This window comes from Salvelinus namaycush, chromosome 16 (genome assembly GCF_016432855.1).
Source record: "Salvelinus namaycush isolate Seneca chromosome 16, SaNama_1.0, whole genome shotgun sequence".
Lineage (NCBI taxonomy): Eukaryota > Metazoa > Chordata > Actinopteri > Salmoniformes > Salmonidae > Salvelinus > Salvelinus namaycush.
The window spans coordinates 19,623,474-19,647,551 of NC_052322.1; the positions used below are offsets into that span (position 1 = coordinate 19,623,474).

The window sequence follows — 24,078 nt, forward strand, 5'->3', positions numbered from 1 at the left end:
CTACCTCCCAAAATCACAACAATATCTACATGTAGATGGAGTATGAACCAAATCACATATTTTAGGTTACATGTAAATCCATTTTTGAAATGTCATCATAGCTACACCGTCACCACTGGGATCCAATGACAATTCGACTGGAGTGCTCAGGTATTTTAGTAGTGTGCAGGGCGGTGTGCTCAAAGTGCAGCGCAGACCCAGTCTACATTCCTGTGTTGGCGGAGACCTTTCTTGACGGAGCTGTAGCAAAAGTTTTTGCGCCTTTACTGTATGCTAACAATTAATTTTCAAAACCTTTTTTACGCGTCTTCAATCATCCGAATCTTGACAGGAGGAAATGGTATGCCCGCACTTTACATAACTATTTAATTTGTCTGTTTTTGCATTGAAATCCTAAATGCGGTTAGTACATTTTCCCCCATTTTTTGTGTTATTATTCATATTTGCCACCCTCAAGGTCAAATGTAATGTTCATGCAGTCTGAAAATGTGGACCACTCGACGATTTCAGATGTTTCATTTGAAAAAAGTTTTTATTGCCTTATGCATATAGCCTCGGCCATACGTAGGGCCCTACCCCTATCCATTGAATGTATCCATTAGTATGAAAGTTGATACTTTGTTACTACGTTCTTACAAGAATGTAATACAAAAGACAGTAAGTAGCCTACAGTATGAAGATAGGCAGAAACTGCTTCTCCAATAGAAAATCCCCAATCACACTTGTAGGCGATGTCATGGCGACTTCGGCTAGCTAAAGTCATGCGCAGAAATACGTCATGTCAAACCATTGTCTCGCACCGAACTGCGCATGTGCGGGCCGCACTCCTTCGATATATAGTTGTTTTTTAGGAAAATGAAAACATGTGACTTTCACGATGTTGGACTAATAACATGTCCAACTACTTAAGACATTGTCTCGAATCTAGGTTGTGCCTTTAGATTTTTTGAAAATTAAGAACTAAGGAATCATTTTTCACTTCTCTCTCTCATTGACTTCTCAAACCCCGGTCTGGTCTGCTTTGTCTGTTTCGCATGCGTTCCCGGAAGTCTTGCGCAGTTGCGCCTCTGGGTTTAGAAACTGTGGTAATACAGTATGCGTGGGAATAATGTATACTGTCTTGTGTCTGAAAGAGCGGAATCGAATGAATCTGTTGAGCCTGTGTGAGGAAGCGGAAAGTGGTATGGTGTGGGCAAAGATAGTGGATAAATTAAGATAGTTCATTCAGGCCTTTTACCATTTAAAAAGGGTAAGTTCCAGTCTACTTTACTGGGTGTCCTAAAGACACCAATGCAATAGCAGCTGATCCTGGTCTACTTAGTTCATTGAACCACAACAACAAAAAACAGCGAGTTGTCTTCCGTCTCTGGTAGGGGGCAGACGCAGCCGATTGAGTCACATGCTTGACACACTTTCATGAGGTTTTCAACTTTCAAATGACAAATACATCTGTTAAAATATTAGCTTACTTTACCTGTATTTAGGTAGGAGTCTAGGAAAGTAATGTACTGTAAATACAGTAACTTCCTATATATATATATTTTTTTTTAATTTCACCTTTATTTAACCAGGTAGGCTAGTTGAGAACAAGTTCTCATTTGTAACTGCACAGAGTTACACATGGAATAAACAAAACATACAGTCAATAATACAGTAGAACAAAATAAAACTAAAAGTCTATATACAGTGAGTGCAAATGAGTTAAGTTAAGGCAATAAATAGGCCATGGTGGCGAAGTAATTACAATATAGCAATTAAACACTGGAATGGTAGATGTGCAGAGGATGAATGTGCAAGTAGAGATACTGGGGTGCAAAGGAACAAGATAAATAAATAAATACAGTATGGGGATGAGGTAGGTAGATAGATGGGCTGTTTACAGATGGGTTATGTACAGGTGCAGTGATCTGTGAGCTGCTCTGACAGCTGGTGCTTAAAGCTAGTGAGGGAGGTAAGAGTCTCCAGCTTCAGAGATTTTTGCAGTTCGTTCCAGTCATTGGCAGCAGAGAACTGGAAGGAAAGACGACCAACGGAGGAATTGGCTTTGGGGGTGACCAGTGAGATATACCTGCTGGAGCGCGTGCTACGAGTGGGCGCTGCTATGGTGACCAGTGAGCTGAGATAAGGTCGGGGCTTTACCTAGCAGAGACTTGTAGATAACCTGTAGCCAGTGGGTTTGGCGACAAGTATGAAGCGAGGGCCAACCAATGAGAGCGTACAGGTCGCAATGGTGGGTAGTGTATGGGGCTTTGGTGACAAAACCGATGGCACTGTGATAGACTGCATCCAGTTTGTTGAGTAGAGTGTTGAAGGCTATTTTATAGATGACATCACCGAAGTCGAGGATCGGTAGGATGGTCAGTTTTACGAGGGTATGTTTGGCAGCATGAGTGAAGGATGCTTTGTTGCGATATAGGAAGCCGATTCTAGATTTAATTTTGGATTGGAGATGCTTAGTGTGAGTCTGGAAGGAGAGTTTACAGTCTAACCAGACACCCAGGTATTTGTAGTTGTCCACGTATTCTAAGTCAGAGACGTCCAGAGTAGTGATGCTGGACGGGCGAGCAGGTGCGGGCAGTGATCGATTGAATAGCATGCATTTAGTTTTACTTGCGTGTAAGAGCAGTTGAAGGCCACGGAAGGAGAGTTGTATTGCATTGAATGTCAGGATTCCAAAAGTGGTGAGTGAAGGAGTCAGGCGCAGAGAGCAGGGTAGTTCAAAAAGGACGTGGATTTAATATTCCAAAATACCAGAGAGACGGTCACGCCACACACACAAGGGCGCGTAAAGTCCCAGTCCAAACAAACAGGACTAAACAGGAAACAGAACCGGGAGGGGCTGTAACTTCCCTCTGGGCAGGTGCCTAGGAGCCTTACTCTGCGCACACACCGAACAGGAGGAGACATAAAGCCTCACGTCCGTAGCTAAGGTGGGCCACCAGTATTTACCCCTAAGACCACGCACTCGCAATCCCCGGATGACCTGAAGAGGGTAGTGTGTGAGCCCACCGAATCAATTGATCACGGACACCAAGCGGCACGTACCTGAGGCCGGTCGGACACCTTGAGGGCGCAGGTTCCAACTGCAACGCCCGCTCGATGTCCGCGTCCACCTCCCATATCACTGGAGCCACCAGCCTAGAAGCTGGAAGGATGGGAGTTGGATCGATGGACCGGTCCTCAGTGTCATAGAGACGGGACAGCGCGTCGGCCTTAGTGTTAAGAGACCCTGGTCGATAAGAGATGGTAAATCTAAATCGGGTAAAGAACATGGCCCACATAGCCTGACGCGGATTCAGTCTCATCGCCGCCCGGATATACTCCAGATTGCGGTGGTCAGTCCAGATGAGGAAAGGGTGTTTAGCCCCCTCAAGCCAGTGTCTCCACACCTTCAGGGCTTTTAACATAGCTAGCAACTCCCGGTCCCCCACATCATAGTTCCGCTCCGCCGGATCCAGCTTCTTAGAAAAGAAAGCGCAGGGGCGGAGCTTCGGTGGCGTGCCCGAGCGCTGTGACAGCACGGCTCCAACCCCAGCCTCGGACGCATCCACCTCCACTATGAATGCTAACGAAGGGTCCGGATGCGCCAACACGGGCGCCTCAGTAAACAGCGCCTTCAGCTGGCTGAAAGCTCCATCTGCCGACCACCGTAAACGCACCGGCCCCCCCATTCAGCAGTGAGGTAATAGGCGCCGCCACTTGGCCAAAACCCCGGGTAAACCTCCGGTAGTAATTGGCAAACCCTAAAAACCGCTGCACCTCCTTTACCGTGGTCGGAGTCGGCCAATTACGCACAGCGTTAACGCGGTCACACTCCATCACCACCCCCGAGGTGGAAATGCGATAACCCAGGAAGGAAACGGCTCGTTTGGAGAACACACATTTCTCAGCCTTGACGTATAGGTCATGCTCCAGCAGTCGCCCAAGTACCTTGCGCACCAGGGAGACATGCGCGGCGCGTGTGGCAGAATAGACCAAGATGTCATCAATGTATACCACCATACTCTGCCCGTGCAGGTCCCTGAGAATCTCATCGACAAAGGATTGAAAGACGTCTGGAGCATTCTTTAACCCATACGGCATGACGAGGTACTCATAGTGGCCTGATGTGGTACTAAACGCTGTTTTCCACTCGTCTCCCTTCCGAATACGCACCAGATTATACGCGCTCCTGAGATCCAGTTTTGTGAAAAAACGCGCTCCGTGGAATGATTCCACCGCCGTAGCGATGAGAGGTAGCGGATAACTAAATCCCACTGTGATCGAATTTAGACCTCGATAATCAATGCACGGACGCAGTCCTCCCTCCTTTTTCTTCACAAAAAAGAAACTCAAGGATACAGATGACATGGAGGGCCGAATGAACCCCTGTCTCAGAGTTTCCGTGACATATGTCTCCATAGCCAACGTCTCCTCCTGAGACAGTGGGTACACGTGACTCCTGGGAAGTGCAGCGTTCTCCTGGAGGTTTATCACGCAATCCCCCCGTCGATGGGGTGGTAATTTGGTCGCCTTTTTTTAACAAAATGCGATCGCCAAATCGGCATGTTCTGGGGGGATGCGCACAGTGGAAACCTGGTCTGGACTCTCCACCGACGTGGCACTGATGGAAACTCCTATACACCTACCTGAACACTAGGTCCCCCTAGATGCAGCTCCTCCCAACTCCATCGGAGTTGGAGCGGGAGGGCTGGGAGGTGGAACAGACAGGACCCCCTCTGAACGCCCGCGGGCAGCTAGCAGGTTGTCCAGTCGGATCGACATGTCTATAAGCTCGTCGAGGGAGAGTGTAGTGTCCCGACAAGCTAGCTCCCGGCGGACGTCCTCCCGAAGGCTGCATCGGTGGCGCTCCTCGTCTCCTGTCTGAGGTGGAACAGTCGCTCACCCACCGCTCGGCCCTCCTGAGGGTGGTCAAATACAGCCCGAAAACGGCGGGTGAACTCTGGGTAGTGGTCCCGAGCCGAGTCTGGGCCGTTCCATACAGCGTTGGCCCATTCCAGGGCTCTACCCATCAAACAGGAGATGAGGAGGCTAACACTCTCCTCACCCGAGGGAGTCGGACGAACGGTAGCCAGGTAGAGCTCCAGCTGGAGCAAAAACCCCTGGCACCCAGCCGCCGCTCCATCGTACTCCCTCGGGAGCGCGAGACGCAACGCGCCGGAACCAGACGATGACGTGGGAGGAGTGGGTTGCGTCGTCTGTGGGGGAGCTGGGGTAGATGTCGGGAGAGGTCCATGCTTTGGTGCGGGCTTCTGTCAGGATTCCAAAAGTGGTGAGTGAAGGAGTCAGGCGCAGAGAGTAAGGTAGTTCAAAAAGGACGTGGATTTAATATTCCAAAATACCAGAGAGACGGTCACGCCACACACACAAGAGCGCGTAAAGTCCCAGTCCAAACAAACAGGACTAAACAGGATAGGAACAGACACCACAAGAAATGAACGAAACACCACAAACAGAAAAACAAGCCCGCACAAAAGTCGATGGGCCAACTGGGTTTAAATAGCCCACAATCAAACCTAAACACGAAACAGGTGCAACAAATCAGACACAACTAAATGAAACAGAAAAGGGGATCGGTGGCAGCTAGTAGGCCGGCGACGACGACCGCCGAGCGCCGCCCGAACGGGAAGAGGCACCATCTTCAGCGGGATTCGTGACATTGAAGCTCGTCTGGAGGTTAGTTAACACAGTGTCCAAAGAGGGGCCAGAAGTATACAGAATGGTGTCGTCTGCGTAGAGGTGGATCAGAGAATCACCAGCAGCAAGAGCAACATCATTGATGTATACAGAAAAGAGAGTCAGCCCGAGAATTGAACCTTGTGGCACACCCATAGAGACTGCCAGAGGTCCGGACAACAGGCCCTCCGATTTGACACACTGAACTCTATCAGAGAAGTAGTTGGTAAACCAGGCGAGGCAATCATTTGAGAAACCAAGGCTGTCGAGTCTGCCAATAAGAATGTGGTGATTGACAGAGTCGAAAGCCTTGGCCAGGTCGATGAATACGGCTGCACAGTGATGTCTCTTATCAATGGCGGTTATGATGTTGTTTAGGACCTTGATCGTGGCTGAGGTGCACCCATGACCAGCTCTGAAACCAGATTGCATAGCGGAGAAGGTACGGTGGGATTCGAAATGGTCGGTAATCTGTTTGTTAACTTGGCTTTCGAAGACCTTAGAAAGACAGGGTAGGATAGATATAGGTCTGTAGCAGTTTGGGTCTAGAGTGTCACCCCCTTTGAAGAGGGGGATGACTGCGGCAGCTTTCCAATCTTTGGGAATGTCAGACGATACGAAAGAGAGGTTGAACAGGCTAGTAATAGGGGTTGCAACAATTACGGCAGATAATTTTAGAAAGAGAGGGTCCAGATTGTCTAGCCCGGCTGATTTGTATGGGTCCAGATTTTGGAACTCTTTCAGAACATCAGCTATCTGGATTTGGGTGAAGGAGAAATGGTGGGGGCTTTGGCGGGTTGCTGTGGCGGGTGCCGGGCAGTTGACCGGTGTAGGGGTAGCCAGGTGGAAAGCATGGCCAGCCGTAGAGAAATGCTTATTGAAATTCTAAATTATAGTGGATTTATCGGTGGTAACAGTGCTTCCTAGCCTCAGAGCAGTGGGCAGGTTGGAGGAGGTGCTCTTATTCTCCATGGACTTTACAGTGTCCCAGAACATTTTTGAGTTAGTACTACAGGACGCAAATTTCTGTTTGAAAAAGCTAGCCTTAGCTTTTCTAACTGCCTGTGTATATTTGTTCCTAACTTCCCTGAAAGTTGCATACCACGGGGGCTATTCGATGCTAATGCAGAACGCCACAGGATGTTTTTGTGCTGGTCAAGGGCAGACAGGTCTGGAGTGAACCAAGGACTATATCTGTTCCTAGTTCTAAATGTTTTGAGTGGGGCATGCTTATTTAATAAGATGGTGAGGAAAGCACTTTTAAAGAATAGCCAAGCATCATCTACAGACGGGATGAGGTCAATGTCATTCCAGGATACCCCGGCCAGGTCGATTAGAAAGGCCTGCTCGCAGAAGTGTTTTAGGGAGCGTTTGACAGTGATGAGGGGTGGTCGTTTGGTCGCAGACCCATTACGGATGCAGGCAATGAGGCAGTGATCGCTGAGATCTTGATTGAAAACAGCAGAGGTGTATTTGGAGGGCGAGTTAGTTAGGATGACATCTATGAGGGTGCCCGTGTTTACGGATTTGGGGTTGTACCTGGTAGGTTCATTGATAATTTCTGTGAGATTGAGGGCATCAAGCTTAGATTGTAGGATGGCCGGAGTGTTAAGCATGTCCCAGTTTAGGTCACCTAGTAGCACGAGCTCAGAAGATAGATGGGGGGCAATCAATTCACATATGGTATTGAGGGCACAGCTGGGGGCAGAGGGAGGACTATAGCAAGTGGCAACAGTGAGAGACTTGTTTCTGGAGAGGTGAATTTTTTGAAGTAGAAGCTCGAATTGTTTGGGTACAGACTTGGATAGTAATACAGAACTCTGCAGGCTATCTTTGCAGTAGATTGCAACACCGCCCCCTTTGGCAGATCTATCTTTGCGGAAAATGTTATAGTTAGCGATGGAGATTTCAGGGTTTTTGGTGGTTTTCCTAAGCCAGGATTCAGTTGTGTACATAAATGAAACATGTAGTCTAGTACATAGCCTATGGGCCTATGCATGATACCTTGTGCTTTTTAAAGAACCAGACGTCATCATACAATAAGTTACTTTGTATTCCTGATTTAGGAGTTATATTTATCTTTGTGACTTACTGTGTTATTACACAGCATTTTAGTTTTAAATTTTTACAGATGCCATTTCATTTTCAAATGTCAGTTTATTACCACCTTGTGAGAACCTAGAATTCCCTCCCCCTGAGATCCAGTGCCAAGACTTACGAATCTGGACCTGCTGAAACATGTGTCTGGCAGTCTGCCTAAAATATATTCTTTAAACACTTAGGTACAGTTTCCCAGAGTCAGATTAGGCCTAGTTCTGGACAAAAAAAGCACCCTGATTTCAAGTCCAGGACTAGGGTCAATCTGTGTCCGGGAAACTGACTATCAAAGGAATAAATCATTTTTATTTTACCAATTTTAAGTTCAGGATCTTTGGGGATCATTATTTAGTGACATAGTTACTTTAAATTTGGAGCTACCATATTGCTCTCTACTTACCTTTAATTACCTTTAAATCCTTGAACCACGTGGTAATGGATATATCTTGATTTTTTCTATATCCGGTTTTGCTTTTCTATCAACTTTTCATTCGGCCTCTTCAGTTTTGACTGTTCTTACTGAGGTGTAAACAACCAGCCAAAGCAGAAAAGATAACCTACACAAATGTTGTTATTAGTAAATCCTAGATGTCAGCATAGTTGAATTCCTTGTGTGTTAATATAGTCCGATTTACAGTATCTGTGTCAGACGGGTTTTGCTGTTTATGTATTTTCCACTTCAGCCAAACGGTTTGAGGAACAGGAAGTAGTCATGCTGTTGTTTTTTGCCAACAGAGAGAGTGTATCTCCATCCACGTGGGTCAGGCGGGAGTTCAGACTGGCAATGCATGCTGGGAACTCTTCTGCTTGGAACACGGTGTGGGGCCTGACGGGGTGTTCAATGAAGAGGACCAGGGGCCTAATTCACGGACTGACCCCTTCAACACCTTTTTCAACACAGGAAGTTCTGGCCGCCATGTTCCCAGGGCCATATTTGTGGACCTGGAGCCAACGGTGGTCGGTAAGCAATGTCATTTGTAACATTTTGTTTCTCTCCACCCATCATTCATGTTTGTGTGTGTGATTGCACATGTGTAGTGTGAATGCATATCCATCCTCATGGGCCAGGCAGGAGTGCTAATTGGGAATGCATGCGGGAACCTGTGCTGGATGGAGCATGGTATCCAAGAGACAAGACCATTGTTGGTGGCGGTGATGACCCCTTTTACACTTTCTTCAATGAGCGTGGCTCGGGAAAGCTTGTACAAAGGGCTGTATTTGTGGACCTAGTCAGCTGTAATTGGTAAGTGGTGGTGTAGAATATTGATACAAAGAAGAAGAGATGATAAAATAATTCAATGTTGAATAAATGAGGGGTTTATTAGTGATATACATCCCAAACGTTCACACAATAACAACTGGGCCAACAACAAAACGATGAATGAATAAAGAAAGCCCACACACAGCATATGCTGCTCCAAAGTACACACAAGTATCCCTTGCCAAGTAATAATGAATAAAATGCAAGGTTACTTCTAATGAGCTGCAGTATGTCTGTTAAGTAGTGTGCATTAATCAAAACACTTACATTACTGTAGCAGTTCTAGAAGTGTTACTACTGCACATTAATAAATACAAAAAATTCTGATTGTTAAAATTGTGAATCTACATTACACTGTGGGTGGATGTAAGTACAGCTTTATAGGCTACATAATATCAATGCACAGGACTGCCAACCAAGAGCAAATCAACAATTAATTGATACTACTGTGTGATAATTTAGGTGACATTTACAGTTGATGTCCTATATTTGTTGATGAGTGATTGTTTTCCCTCCAGATGAGGTCAGGACGGGAATGTACAGGCAGCTCTACCATCCTGAGCAGCTCATCTCTGGAAAGGAGGATGCAGCCAATAACTACGCCCGTGGACACTACACCGTGGGGAAGGAGATCATTGACGGGGTTCTGGAGCGTGTCCGTAAAATGGTAAGTATCACATTAAGACCAGATCTTGGTCATACAGTCAAAGGAAGGATTTGAGTCATAATGTAGTAATAATATAGGCTAAGGCCAATATATATGTGCATCACTGGTGTTGAGTTGGTCAATTGTTTTTCTCCCTAGACTGACCAGTGCACAGGGCTACAAGGATTCCTCATCTTCCACAGCTTCGGAGGAGGCACTGGCTCTGGTTTCACCTCTCTGCTGATGGAGCGCCTGTCTGTTGACTACGGTAAGAAGTCCAAGCTGGAGTTTGCCATCTACCCAGCTCCCCAAGTGTCCACAGCTGTGGTAGAGCCATATAATTCCATTCTGACCACCCACACCACCCTGGATCACTCTGACTGTGCCTTCATGGTGGACAATGAGGCCATCTACGACATCTGTCGCCGCAACCTTGATGTTGAGCGTCCATCCTACACCAACCTCAACAGATTGATCGGTCAGATCGTTTCCTCCATCACTGCCTCCCTACGCTTTGATGGTGCCTTGAATGTAGACCTCACAGAGTTCCAGACCAATTTAGTCCCATTCCCCCGCATTCATTTCCCCCTGGTCACCTACGCGCCCATTATCTCCGCTGAGAAGGCCTACCATGAGCAGCTGACCGTCTCTGAGATCACCACTGCCTGCTTCGAGCCAGCCAATCAGATGGTCAAGTGTGACCCTCGCCATGGCATGTACATAGCCTGCTGTATGCTGTACCGTGGAGATGTGGTGCCCAAAGATGTGAATGCTGCCATTCAAAATATCAAGACCAAACGTTCCATCCAGTTTGTGGATTGGTGCCCCACCGGTTTCAAGGTAAGTAACATGATTGCCTCCTGTATATGGTTTATATTGCATTTTGAGATGAACACCATATTTATTTTGCGGCCTAAGGGGTCATTTGTTTATTTTATTTCTATCTAATCAGGTTGGGATCAACTATCAGCCCCCGACTGCCGTACCTGGAGGTGATCTAGCTAAAGTCCAGAGGGCTGTGTGCATGCTGAGCAACACCACTGCCATTGCTGAAGCCTGGGCCCGTTTGGACCACAAGTTTGACCTCATGTATGCCAAACGTGCCTTTGTGCACTGGTATGTAGGTGAGGGCATGGAGGAGGGAGAGTTCTCTGAGGCCAGAGAAGACCTGGCTTGTCTGGAGAAGGATTATGAAGAGCTGGGCAGAACAAGCACAGACTCTGATGATGATGAAGCGGGTGAGGAATATTAAGAACCAAATAACCATGATGTCCAATCTGTCTATTAAAAATGTCATATTCTGTCTTTGTATTCTTTCTTCTTGTAACAATATATTGTATCTTCCTACCCTGAACGAAAACACCTGAAGTTGTATAAACCGTATGTACAGCCAGATGCACTTTTTGTGGTTTATTAACGCCTTGTTAAATCGGTAAGTTCCAAAGTGCCATGTTTTGCAATTGCAATAGTTTTCAGCTTCTGAATAAAATCGGTCTTGAGTACAACATTGCACAAGATATTTTTTTCTCTGCATATTTCTTTGAAATTCATGATGATTAGCATGTTACAGCTAGGGCCAAACTCAACCAGGAGTAGATTGGAGAACCTTACCCACGTTCTGTTGTCATGTTCTGTTTCAGTAATAATGTATTGAGGATTTATATTTAGTTTACTAACAGTATATTATGAGTCTATAGATGTATAAATATTGTATAATGATGTAATAAACAGTTGTAAGCCATTGCTGGTTGCAATCAGTGAGCTGATGACTGTTGCTACTGGGCTATGGTCTCTGGATCATTATTGTGGAGCGCATCGATAAAATGTGTGACTAGCCTCAAACTGTTACATATCAAAACTCATCAATGCTCGCCCCCTGCAAAGCAGATACATCCAATCAAAATACTCCCATCGGGGCTATTTAAAGAACAAGTTCCGGCAGCCGTGAAGGTGTCACCTGAAAATATCCCTCCGCGATAATAAACAGCCAGTGAGGATACAATGGAAAGCATTTTCAAGAATGAATACTCTGAAATCATAATATTTTACCAATCAACATGGTGCACAATTACGTATATTCAACTTGCCAATAAGACGATGTTTTGTTAGACGAACAATATTTAACACTATAATGAAGCTGCTGGTTTGGATGTAGCATAGGCTTCAAATGCACTGTGTGCTACAGTACTTCACTGAGCACTTCAGTCGGGTGCATTCAATCTTGTGACTTAATAATAGGCATCTACATAGCCTATATATGTGTCATTACAATTTAGTTTTAAAAAATTGATTAGAGTCTGACTAAAGAAAGTAGTAATTTATGCGTAGTTTATACTCCCATCTTTTCCAACATAATTCTGTGTAAATTACACTAAATTCAACACGACAATGGTGTGTCAAAACAAACGGGAATTTGTATATTTACATATTCATGTATGTATATGATTAACAATTAAAATATTTAGGAATCATTTTAGAAATATATTGGTGCAATCGACAATAATCACAATCCATGTAATAAAAGCCTATAATTTATATTGATTTGTAATGTTTAACATGCAGTAGGATTGATGCCTAAGGTCAGAGAATGAGTTTGCAAACATAAGAGGTTTTAGAAAAATTATATGGTATCTACTTTTTTAGGCGGACGTAGTCACTGCCTTAGAACATTCATTTCACTGTGTGTGTATGTGTGTTTGGCTGAGCTGCCTCGTATTGTTGATCCCGATTGACTTCGAGAGACCCTGACATTGGAAAATTAGAAGGATATACCTCCGGACAGACCATAAGAAAAGGTGACACACTGTGACCAGGCTACCTGTGTTGTCTGAGCTCTTAGATTGGACCAAGACCATGACCCAGCCTCGGCCGGACGAGTTCAAGCCGCCTCAGGAGTGCCCAGTCTTCGAACCAAGCTGGGAGGAATTTGCCGATCCTTTTGCTTATATAAATAAGATCCGTCCAATTGCGGAAAAAACGGGTATTTGTAAGGTCCGCCCGCCTCCGGTAAGTGTGGTCGAGCTGCTGAATGATTTAACAGATTCTTTAAAACCGTTTTAACAAAACTGACAACCACAAACACGGGGGTTAAAGGGACCTTTTCAACATGGCGGATGAAGGTTCTTTTGCTGATTCTTTTGTATCATTAATATGTTTATATAGCTAGCTAACTACATAATCAAGCTGGTTTTAATATCTAACGTTAGCTACCTGATCAACTGAATTAACGTTAGTGGCATTGTGTAACTGCAGCAGGCAACGTTAATGAAAATAACTTGCTAACGTAACCTGCTTAGACAATGTTGACTGCTTCAATCATTGAAATCGTCGTGCTAGCTAATTGAGCTAGCTAGCTAACGTTAGCTGACTAACAAATCGTGAGATCATCCTTTCGTTAACGACAGATGTCAAACTAGCTAGTGCGATGACCGACAGTGAAGTCTGTCAGTAAAGTGTAAAACGACAAGTTAGCCAACGTTAGTAGTAACAACTAACGTTAGCTAGTTAACGTTACTTAAAACAAACAGCATTCAATAAACAAAAAAGCTAGTTATGTCAATTGAATTTACGTGGAGACTTACAGCTGTGTTCATTAGCTAGCCGCTTGCTACCAAGACTGATCAGCGTAGTTTTGTCATCAGGCGAGAAAACAATACACACTGCATACACCATTTGTCTTTGGAGAAGATACCGACCCTACCGTTATGCTTGTTTACACTGAGCTGCATTGGGATCTGAACGCAATCATGGCTACATTAAAACACTGTGGAGTCAGCATGAAATATGGGTCGGAAAACTTACCTCAATGCAGGGATGGGATATGCCACTGTACTCAATTGTACCTATAAACACACTGCCCCATTGAGAAGATTGAAATACTGTTTTCTCCCCCCAGAAAACTGCCCTTTTTGTCTTCATGCTAGTTAACAGCAGCCATTATGGAATGGCATATGGAGTTGATTGGCTGACATTGCCATTCCAGAATGGCTACTGCTAGCTAGCATGCGATGAGGAAGAAAAGAGCAGTTTTCTGAGAGAACTATCAGTATTTCAATCTTCTAGTCGATCTTCTAGTCACGCTGTCTCCACGGTGTCTTAATTTAACCCCAGTGCAGCTCGGTATAAACAAGCGTAACATTAGGGTCGGTATCTTCTGGCAACTTTTGTCTTTAATTGATTAGCTTGGTAGATCAAAAATAATAGACAACCTTTTGACATTGTCTGACCATAGTCACTGGTAGGGTTTCAACATTTCTGTGAACTTTCAATACATTTCCAGGTTTTTCAGAAATCCTGGTTGTGGATTTCCTACTTATTCCTTAATGATTTCAAGAATTTTTCCAACCAGGAGTTTGTGAAAACCAGGGAATTTATTGAAAATTCCTAGAATTTTGCAACCCTAGTCACTGGTAATGCCAAAGAGCTGTAACTTTACAGAGATGGCTAATGTTGGTTGATTAGTTACTATGAATGTTGTTTTTAATGTCATTCAGATAAACTTCTAACTTCCCACAACTAAGGATCACCTGTATTTATTAGTCTCCAGTTTGGTGTAGCCTAAACTTATTTATAACTGTGAACTTTTTGGAAACTGAAATAAAAAGGCCCCCTGAACCCAAAAAGATGGAATCCATAAATGAATAATAGGCATCAGTCAAATAACATATATTATTAGATAGGAGTTTATTAGTCACATGCACAGGATTGCAGATGTAATCCTAGGGTACACTGAAATTCTTATGCGCCGAGCTCCAACAGTACAGGTTAAAAAAAAGACAAGTATTGGTTATAACTATCCATCAATATTGGATGTAGTCTAAAATTAGTGATAAGTAATTTAATTGATTGATGTAAATATCCTGGTGCAATGGAATGTTCACTCAGTAGGCCTGACCGTTTCTTGGCTGTTGAATTCCATCTAGCCATTTTGTTGGTCTTTAGGTGATGTTAGTTAGGCTAGTGGGTTTAAGATAAGGAATCAATCGTGCTGTATGCTCTACAATGCTCATGTTGTAACCCAAAAATAACTAGCAAATTGTATTGAGAAAAAAGTAATGATGTACAGTTGAAGTCGGAAGTTTACATACACTTAGGTTGGAGTCATTAAAACTTGTTTTTCAACCATTCCACAAATCTTGTTAACAAACTATAGTTTTGGCATGTCGGTTAGGACATCTACTTTGTGCATGACACAAGTAATTTTTCCAACAATTGTTTACAGACAGATTATTTCACTTATAATTCACTGTATCACAATTCCAGTGGGTCAGAGGTTTACATACACTTTGTTGACTGTGCCTTTAAACAGCTTGGAAAATATGTCATGGCTTTAGAAGCTTCTGATAGGCTAATTGACATAATTTGAGTCAATTGGAGGTGTACCTGTGGATGTATTTCAAGGCCTACCTTCAAACTCAGTGCCTCTTTGCTTGACATCATGGGAAAATCAAAAGAAATCAGCCAATACCTCAGAAAAAAAATTGTAGACCTCCACAAGTCTGGTTCGTCCTTGGGAGCAATTTCCAAACACCTGAATGTACCACGTTCGTCTGTACAAACAATAGTACGCAAGTATAAACACCATGGGACCACGCAGCCGCCATACCGCTCAGGAAGGATACGCGTTCTGTCTCCTAGAGATGAACATACTTTGGTGCAAAAAGTGCCAAAAAACAGCAAAGAACCGTGTGAAGATGCTGGAGGAAACTGTTACAAAAGTATCTATATCCACAGTAAAACAAGTCCTTTATCGGCATAACCTGAAAGGCCGCTCAGCAAGGAAGAAGCCACTGCTCCAAAACTGCCATAGCCAGACTACGGTTTGCAACTGCACATGGGGACAAAGATCGTACTTTTTGGAGAAATGTCCTCTGGTCTGATGAAACAAAAATAGAACTGTTTGGCCATAATGACCATTGTTATGTTTGGAGGAAAAAGGTGGAGGCTAAGAACACCATCCCAACCGTGAAGCACGGGGGTGGCAGCAGCATGTTGTGGGGGTGCTTTGCTACAGGAGTGACTGGTGCACTTCACAAAATAGATGGCATCATGAGGAAGTAAAATTAGGTGGATATATTGAAGCAACATCTCAAGACATCAGTCAGGAAGTTAAAGCTTGGTTGCAAATGGATCTTGCAAATGGACAATGACCCTAAGCATACTTCCAAAGTTGTGGCAAAATGGCTTAAGAACAACAAAGTCAAGGTATTGGAGTGGCCATCACAAAGCCCTGACCTCAATCCTATAGAAAATTTGTGGGCAGAACTGAAAAAGCGTGTGTGAGCAAGGAGGCCTACAAACCTGACTCAGTTACACCAGCTATGTCAGGAGGAATGTGCCAAAATTCACCCAACTTATTGTGGGATGCTTGTGGAAGGCTACCCAAAACGTTTGACCCAAGTTCAACAATTTAAAGGCAATGCTACCAATTACTAATTGAGTGTATGTAAACTTCTGACCCACTGGGAATGTGATGAAATAAATAAAAGCTGAAATAAATAATTCTCTACTATTATTCTGACAGTTCACATTCTTAAAATAAAGTGGTGATCCTAAGATGAGGAATTTTTACTAGGATTAAATGTCAGCAATTGTGAAAAACTGAGTTTAAATGTAGTTGGCTAAGGTGTATGTAAACTTCCGACTTCAACTGTAACTCCATGACCACTGTAGACCAATAGACAGACTTAGAGTTGTAGGCTAAACATTTGTTACTGACCGGTGTCCCATACATAGCAAGGACTGGTTTATTGTATGATGTCTCCATACTGCTGGGTGTTATGTGGTTCTTTGAATAATCTTTTCAGCTGTGCGATAGACCTATTTATTATGTGTAATATTTAAGTCATTCTAATAATATTTTTTTTGTATCCTCATAGGACTGGCAGCCTCCATTTGCATGTGATGTTGACAGACTGCACTTCACTCCTCGGATACAGAGGCTAAATGAACTGGAGGTAAGGAGCAATATTCCCTCAATGTTTTCAGCACTTAGCAAATTTCAGGTCTGCTGAGCGCAAACTTGAACGTTGTGAAAATTCTGTGCAACTTCCAGCTTGTGAACACTGAGGATAGTACCTGCTTTAAGTTACAGTTTCAGACAGTGGTCAAGTAGGCTACTGTGGCTATTTGATCATGATGTAGGCCTACCAAAATGCATCCCATAACATTTTACCATGGAAATAGCTGTTCTATCATTCAGCCTACAGTAGCAGCCAACGTGTGGTGTTCAATGTAGGCCTACATTCCATGAGACCTTTGAAAAATAACATGCAGGGCTTGACATTAACCTGTTTATCCACTTGTCCTTCAGACAAGGTGACTGGAAATGCTTTTGTGGTGTTATTCCCATACCATTATTACAGAGAATCAGACAGATTATGCTACCCTCTGCCTATCGGCTACTAAGCTTATTCAAGCCTGTCTCAAAATACAACACTGCGCCTTTAAGTTAAATAAAAATGCTCTTCACCTGCCTCGCTTTTCAATGTTGTCTAGAAATGTTCAGGTTTTGTGCTCTTGTAGGAAGCAATCACTCCCCCATTGCTGACTACAAATGATCTATAACTGGGCTAATAACTCACTAACTAGCAAATTATATGAGCAAATGTGCACAGGTGGCTACATGCAGCTCTCACTTTGATCTCAAAACAAGTGCATCTACCTGGGGCGGCAGGTAGCCTAGTGGTTAGAGCGTTGGGCCAGTAACCGAAAGGTTGCTAGTAGAGGTCGACCGATTATGATTTTTCAACGCCGATACCGATTATTGGAGGACCAAAAAAAGCCAAACGATTTTTAAAATGCTATTTATTTGTAATAATGACAATTACAACAATACTGAATGAACACTTATTTTAACTTCATATAATACATCAATAACATCAATTTAGCCTCAAATAAATAATGAAACGTGTTCAATTTGGTTTAAATAATGCAAAAACACAGTGTTGGAGAAGAAATTGTGCAATATCTAAAAGTGCAATATGTGCCATGTAAAAAAGCTAACGTTTAAGTTCCTTGCTCAGAACATGAGAACATATGAAAGCTGGTGGTTCCTTTTAACATGAGTCTTCAATATTTCCAGGTAAGACATTTTAGGTTGTAGTTATTATAGGAATTATAGGACTATTTCTCTATCTACGATTTGTATTTCATATACCTTTGACTATTGGATGTTCTTATAGGTATTTTAGTATTGCCAGTGTAACAGTATAGCTTCCGTCCCTCTCCTCGCTCGAACCAGGAACACATCGACAACAGCCATCCTCGAAGCAGCGTTACCCATGCAGAGCAAGGGGAACAACCACTCCAAGTCTCAGAGCGAGTGACGTTTGAAACGCTATTAGCGAGCACCCCGCTAACTAGCTAGCCATTTCACATCAGTTACACCAGCCTAATCTCGGAAGTTGATAGGCTTGAAGTCATAAACAGCGCAATGCTTGAAGAGCTTCTGGCAAACGCACGAAATGCTGTTTGAATGAATGCTTACGAGCCTGCTGCTGCCTACCATCGCTCAGTCAGACCGCTCTATCAAATATCAAATCATAGACTTAATTATAACATAACACACAGAAATACGAGCCTTTGGTCATTAAAATGGTCGAATCCGGAAACTCATTTCGAAAACAAAACGTTTATTCTTTCAGTGAAATACGGAACCGTTCCGTATTTTATCTAACGGGTGGCATCCATAAGTCTAAATATTGCTGTTACATTGCACAACCTTCAATGTTATGTCATAATTATGTACAATTCTGGCAAATTAATTACGGCCTTTGTTAGGAATAAATGGACTTCGCACAGTTCGCAATGAGCCAGGCGGCCCAAACTGCTGCATATACCCTGACTGCTTGCACGGAACGCAAGAGAAGTGACACAATTTCCCTAGTTCTAAGAAATTCATGTCACTAGGCAATGTTAACTAAATATGCAGGTTTAAAAATATATACTTGTGTATTGACTTTAAAGAAAGGCATTGATGTTTATGGTTAGGTACATTGGTGCAACGAAAGTGCTTTTTTCGCAAATGCGCTTGTTAAATCATCACCAGGCACCGCATCAATTATATGCAACGCAGGACACGCTAGATAAACTAGTAATATCATCAACCATGTGTAGTTAACTATTGATTATGTTAAGATTGATTGTTTTTTAGAAGATAAGTTTAATGCTAGCTAGCAACTTACCTTGGCTTCATGCTGCCCTCGCGTAACAGATAGTCAGCCTGCCACGCAGGCTCCTCGTGGAGTGCAATGTAAGGCAGGTGGTTAGAGCGTTGGACTAGTAACCGGAAGATTGCAAAAACGAATCCCCGAGCTGACAAGGTAAAAATCTGTCGTTCTGCTCCTGAACAAGGCAGTTAACCCACCGTTTCTAGGCCGTCATTGAAAATAAGAATGTGTTCTTAACTGACTTGCCTAGTTAAATAAAGGTGTAAAAAAAAAAAAAAAATCGGCAAATCGGTGTCCAAAAATACTGATTACCGATTGTTATGAAAACTTGAAATCGGCCCTAATTAATCGGCCTTTCCGATTAATCGGTTGACCTCTAGTTGCTAGATCGAATCCCCGAGCTGACAGGGCAGTTAACAAGGCAGTTAACCCACTGTTCCTAGGCCATCATTATAAATAAGAATTTGTAATTTACTAGTTAAATTACAAATACTCACGACCCCTCATGCTGTTAACACAGTCCAGATCAAAGTGAATTGCACAGATCCATATATGGCAATGGTCTATTTGCATATAGGCCTACTGCAGCTCTGATTGGTTATGCTGCACCGGTCTGTGTAGAGTACTGGCTGTGTAGAGTCTTGCATGTCAATGCAATAGAATCCTAATCCTATGCGTTCTGCCGACAACAAAATCTCTTGCATAGTTAGTTTTACATACTAAGTCTTGCTCAGTTTGTTTTATTTCGGTATGTTGCATTGAAGGTGGCTAATATTGCGTTGATTCGATCACAATTCCCAGAGTAAAGGGAAACATTGATAGTGTTAACCAAGGGGGAAAAGTTCAATCTCGTGCTTCTCTGTGTGGGCTGATATTCCTTCTGCGCAGCTGTCCCAGGGAGCTGCAGGCCCACACACTCGCTGGTTGAAGGAAAATTGGTAAGGAAGTCACTTTGCATGATGTGTAGCCTAGATTTTAGTTTAATGTACAATACCCTTGAAGATGTGCACTACTTTGACACCTTGGCCTATAAAGGGGAATTCAACTGATTGGTCAGGGTCCCTGTCAATGCAGTTGTCTAATTGACGTAGCGCTGAAGGTTTTCTATTGTGCCTACTGCCAACCATTTATTAATCACCACCTTCAGAAACTTTGGTGAAAGTCAAAGGTTGCTTGCGCAGGGGCCGGTCAGCAGAAACATTTTATTTTAAGTGCACAATTTTTTTTATTGCATCACATAGCTGAGCCAGGACACTTATCACCGCCATGATTCTCTAAATTAAAATTCCTACAGTGACTAATATATCACCCTCGTTTCCCTTTCCTAGGCACAGACCAGAGTTAAGCTTAACTTCTTGGACCAGATTGCAAAGTTCTGGGAGTTGCAGGGGTGTTCTCTGAAGATTCCTCATGTGGAAAGGAAGATATTGGACCTGTATCAACTCAACAAGGTTGGGTGTTTAGTAGTGATAGATTTGATACCAGAGCTCCGAGGCATGGGTCAAAATCACTAAGCAGTTTTCTTCAAAGCAGTGTGCTGATTATCATTTTATCAGAATCATGTGATCAATGATCACATGATCAACGTCTGAAGCTTTGTTTCATCAAACAACTACCTAATTGGCTTGGCGACGGTTTCGGTAGAAGACAAAAAAGCTACCCTGTGCACACGCTATGGCATATGGGACGTTATATGTGTAATCATTTGGCTGCTCTAAATTCTTTTGACCAGCAGGTACCACTAGTGTACACTGTGTTGATCAAAGCCTTGAGTAATGAAACTATTTTCAACACAATTGGCTGGAAAGCCTCAATGTTTCAGAAAGCTTTGTTTCTCCATCACTAGTGTTTAGCATTGTTTCAAACTACTATACATTTATTCCATCTTAAATAGCATTGCACAGAATCCACTGACTCTACCTAACTTTTACACATTTTATTTCAGAATGTTGCAGATGAGGGCGGATTTGATATTGTGTGTCGCGATAGACGTTGGACGGCGATTGCGCTTAAGATGGGCTTTGCTCCTGGCAAGGCTGTTGGCTCTCACTTACGGTCACACTATGAGAGACTTCTCTACCCCTACAACCTCTTCCAGAGCGGAGCCAACCTCCTGGTAAGTTGGACAGATGCCCCAACACCAATTATTTTCCAATGGTTTCGTTATGAACATAACCATTATATTTTTACGTTCCATTCCACTGTTTCCGACCAGCAAAATAAAGTTCTGAACTGATTCAAACCCCCAAAAAGTAATAGTTTATATTGTTATTTTTTACATTTCACTCAACTTTAAATTAGTTGACCAATGGATAGAGCAGCTTTCTATGGAGCGGGCAAGCTATGTACATGCATTGGACAGCGACATGCAACTAAAATTTTGCGGGTGAGGAGAGTGCAGGGCATGACACGCTGGCCGTCTTGTTGTTATGACTTGCATTAGGCTGATCTGAATTAGGCCCACAGAATCATATCTTCGGAGGAGCGACTTCTATGAAGGAACTTTGAATGTCTTTGAACTTCAGAGAGCTTGCTTAACTAATGTTGGACCAGAGCTAGCCCATGGTCATGACTTTTGGTTCCATTACATTACACATAATGCTGCCTAGAGGTTTCAAGAGCTAGACCAGAGCTAGCTAACAAGCTTGTGTGTGCAGAGCGGCAACAAATTAAAAATACGTATTACCTTTTTGTAGGTAATACATCCATTGTGAAACAGGAAGACTATAGTATCCTTAACTAGAATTTATTTCTGAATCACGCCTCTAATGTCAGTAGCTACAGTAGACTATGCATGCTTCAGAGGGAGGGGAAGGTATCATATACACACACACACTGCCAAACATTTTCAGCTGGCAGGCAGACACTGGAAAAAGTTTGAGTTGCGTTTTGTTGTGGGACTGTGGGGGGGGGGAAGGCCCAGAACGTTATTAACCGGTTCACATGCTTTTAAAAAAACGTTTCTGTTCCAGAACAGTATAGATCACCTTCGTTCTGGTTCTGTTCCTCAATTATTTTTATTTTTTTCTGGTTTTCGGTTCTGTTCCCTGCCTAACACTCATGGTTAAATCTGTCTGTGTCTATTCACATTGCACTCAGAGCTTTATGAATCAGCTAATGCTTTATTAAGCGCTTGGTTGGCTCATCTGTAGGCAAGTTGAGCACTGTTTGACAAGTTTTACTGCTGTTATGCGGCAAGTATGTTTGTCTAATGTCTATTTAATACATTTATTGAACACTGTAGAGAAAGCGTACAGAGTGAACATAGATTGGGTCGTTGTTGTTAACTTTGGAAGCTCTCTCTTGCTTTAGGCACCAGAGCTTGCGTCCAAGCTGATGCGTTTAGTGTCTGCTCCTGAACTTGACACGGTATGTCTGCCTCATGGTTATTATCTAAGAATTAACAGATAGCACATTTTGGGTTACACAGAAATATTAGACTGCAATACAACCATTCTTTGTTTAAAATGGTCTCATAGTGCTTTGTCTGTGCACCGCTGCCATAGTCTGGGTGTCCTTGCTGCAATAGATGTGTGCCATGTCTTTTGATTTGTTGTTGGTTGTACGTTTATTCTACATTTTGTAATGGATTAACTATGTATTGTATAACATTACATTGTATATGCCTGCAGTTTGTCCACGAGCCAACCCTGCCAGTTGATACGAGTGACAAGGAGTGTAAACCCCCTGACCTGACCGAGAGGCAGCACTTTGTTGAGCCAACCGAGTCCTGTTGCAACAGCGCCCACAGAGCAAAGCGGATGAGAGCTGAGGTGGATGCCCTTGTCGCACAGAGCCACACACACTTGTCAGAAGAACTCCTCTTAAAAGCAGTAATTCAGATTGCACAACTACCCTGTAACCATCTACTTTACTGTATCCCCTTCAAATCCTTAAGTCACAAAATGGAGGAGTTGCATAAGAAAGCCAATTTGAATGTAATTTGCCTAAAGCCTTATGGGTGTTATCTCAATTATTCATGAATGCATTGGCACATTTCTTTCTATTGCATATAAACTTTGTAAGATCATTAGTGGTATTTACTGTAGTTAACTAGAACTCTATTACTCCACCCACAGTCAGGTTGTGTGAAGACAGAACCAGGAACTGAACCCTGTGAAAACAACAGACCAAATCTGAGGAGGAGGATGGGCTCTTTTGTTGCCAAGCCCGAGCCAGGTCAGTACTAACAAGGCTTTACTTTAACCACAGAAGAGTTAACACAATATGTGTGATCGGTGCCAATATCTATACACTTGTATACTACTCAATCCATGTATTGGGCCATGCATTTTAAGAGTGAATATTGGAAGTTAATGTATGACGTTCAGGCTAGGGTATAAGATGCACCATAAGTAATTCATTAGTTAAATCCTCTGATGTTCCTCATTATGCTCATCATATGTAATTTTTCTTTACATAAAAAGACATTCCCATTCTAGTGAAACAAGAACCCATCGAGCCGGTGAGCGAGGCAGACACAAACAAGTCTCGATATAAGAAAAAAACAAGTATTGATGCCCCACCTCCTGCAGTGAGTGTAGTAAGTGGGGCTTTATTTAATCCATTCTTTTGAGAGAGAATACTCTTAAATTGATTATCAACAGTATAATGTATTTACACCAGAACACATTTGACACATTGTTGTGTAACACACACTACCGGTCAACATTTTTAGAATACCTACTCATTCAAGGGTTTTTCTTTATTTTTACTATTTTCTACATTGTAGAATAGTAGTGAAGACATCAAAACTATGAAATAACACATATGGAATCCTGTAGTAACCAAAAAAGTGTTAAACAAATCAAAATATATTTTATAAATTAGGTTCTTCAAAGTAGCCACCCTTTTCCTTGATGACAGCTTTGCACACTTTACATTCTCTCAACCAGCTTCATGAGGTAGTCACCTGGAATGCATTTCATTTAACAGGTGTGCCATGTTAAAAGTTAATTTGTGGAATTTCTTTCCTTAATGCGTTTGAGCCAATCAGTTGTGTTGTGACAAGGTAGGGGGGTATACAGAAGATAGCCTTATTTGGTAAAAGACCAAGTCCATATTATGGCAAGAACAGCTCAAATAAGCAAAGAGAAATGACAGTCCATCATTACTTTAAGACATGAAGGTCAGTCAATACGGAACATTTCAAGAACTTTGAACATTTCTTCAAGTGCAGTCGCAAAAACCATCAAGCGCTATGTTGAAACTGGCCCTCATGAGGACCG

At 43.0% G+C, this 24,078-nt stretch overlaps 2 protein-coding genes across 5 annotated transcripts in view; both read left to right on the forward strand.

Moving 5' to 3' along the window:
- The first annotated feature begins 227 nt into the window (after positions 1 to 227).
- LOC120060683 (tubulin alpha-8 chain-like) lies at positions 228 to 11,272 on the forward strand. Of its 2 annotated transcripts, none has more exons than XM_039010082.1 (6): positions 228 to 340; positions 8,509 to 8,734; positions 8,842 to 9,016; positions 9,553 to 9,701; positions 9,840 to 10,520; positions 10,633 to 11,272. In XM_039010082.1, exons 4-6 carry the CDS (start codon positions 9,570 to 9,572, stop codon positions 10,930 to 10,932), a joined length of 1,113 nt encoding a protein of 370 aa, XP_038866010.1. In that variant the 5' UTR covers positions 228 to 340; positions 8,509 to 8,734; positions 8,842 to 9,016; positions 9,553 to 9,569; the 3' UTR covers positions 10,933 to 11,272. The 2 variants fall into 2 exon arrangements, with proteins under 2 accessions (XP_038866010.1, XP_038866009.1); XM_039010081.1 differs by lacking the exon at positions 228 to 340 and adding an exon at positions 1,084 to 1,249.
- A 1,098-nt stretch (positions 11,273 to 12,370) lies between these two features.
- kdm5bb (lysine (K)-specific demethylase 5Bb) overlaps positions 12,371 to 24,078 on the forward strand; it is a 37,860-nt gene continuing 26,152 nt past the window's right edge. The window contains exons 1-8 of one of the 3 annotated variants that reach the window (XM_039010693.1): positions 12,371 to 12,686; positions 16,559 to 16,636; positions 20,179 to 20,301; positions 20,796 to 20,966; positions 22,163 to 22,219; positions 22,483 to 22,623; positions 22,930 to 23,029; positions 23,278 to 23,393. In XM_039010693.1, coding sequence (XP_038866621.1) covers positions 12,534 to 12,686; positions 16,559 to 16,636; positions 20,179 to 20,301; positions 20,796 to 20,966; positions 22,163 to 22,219; positions 22,483 to 22,623; positions 22,930 to 23,029; positions 23,278 to 23,393 — 939 coding nt within the window. In that variant the 5' untranslated portion in view covers positions 12,371 to 12,533. The remainder of the gene's footprint in view (positions 12,687 to 16,558; positions 16,637 to 20,178; positions 20,302 to 20,795; positions 20,967 to 22,162; positions 22,220 to 22,482; positions 22,624 to 22,929; positions 23,030 to 23,277; positions 23,394 to 24,078) is intronic. The other 2 variants (XM_039010694.1, XM_039010695.1) reach the window with 2 other exon arrangements.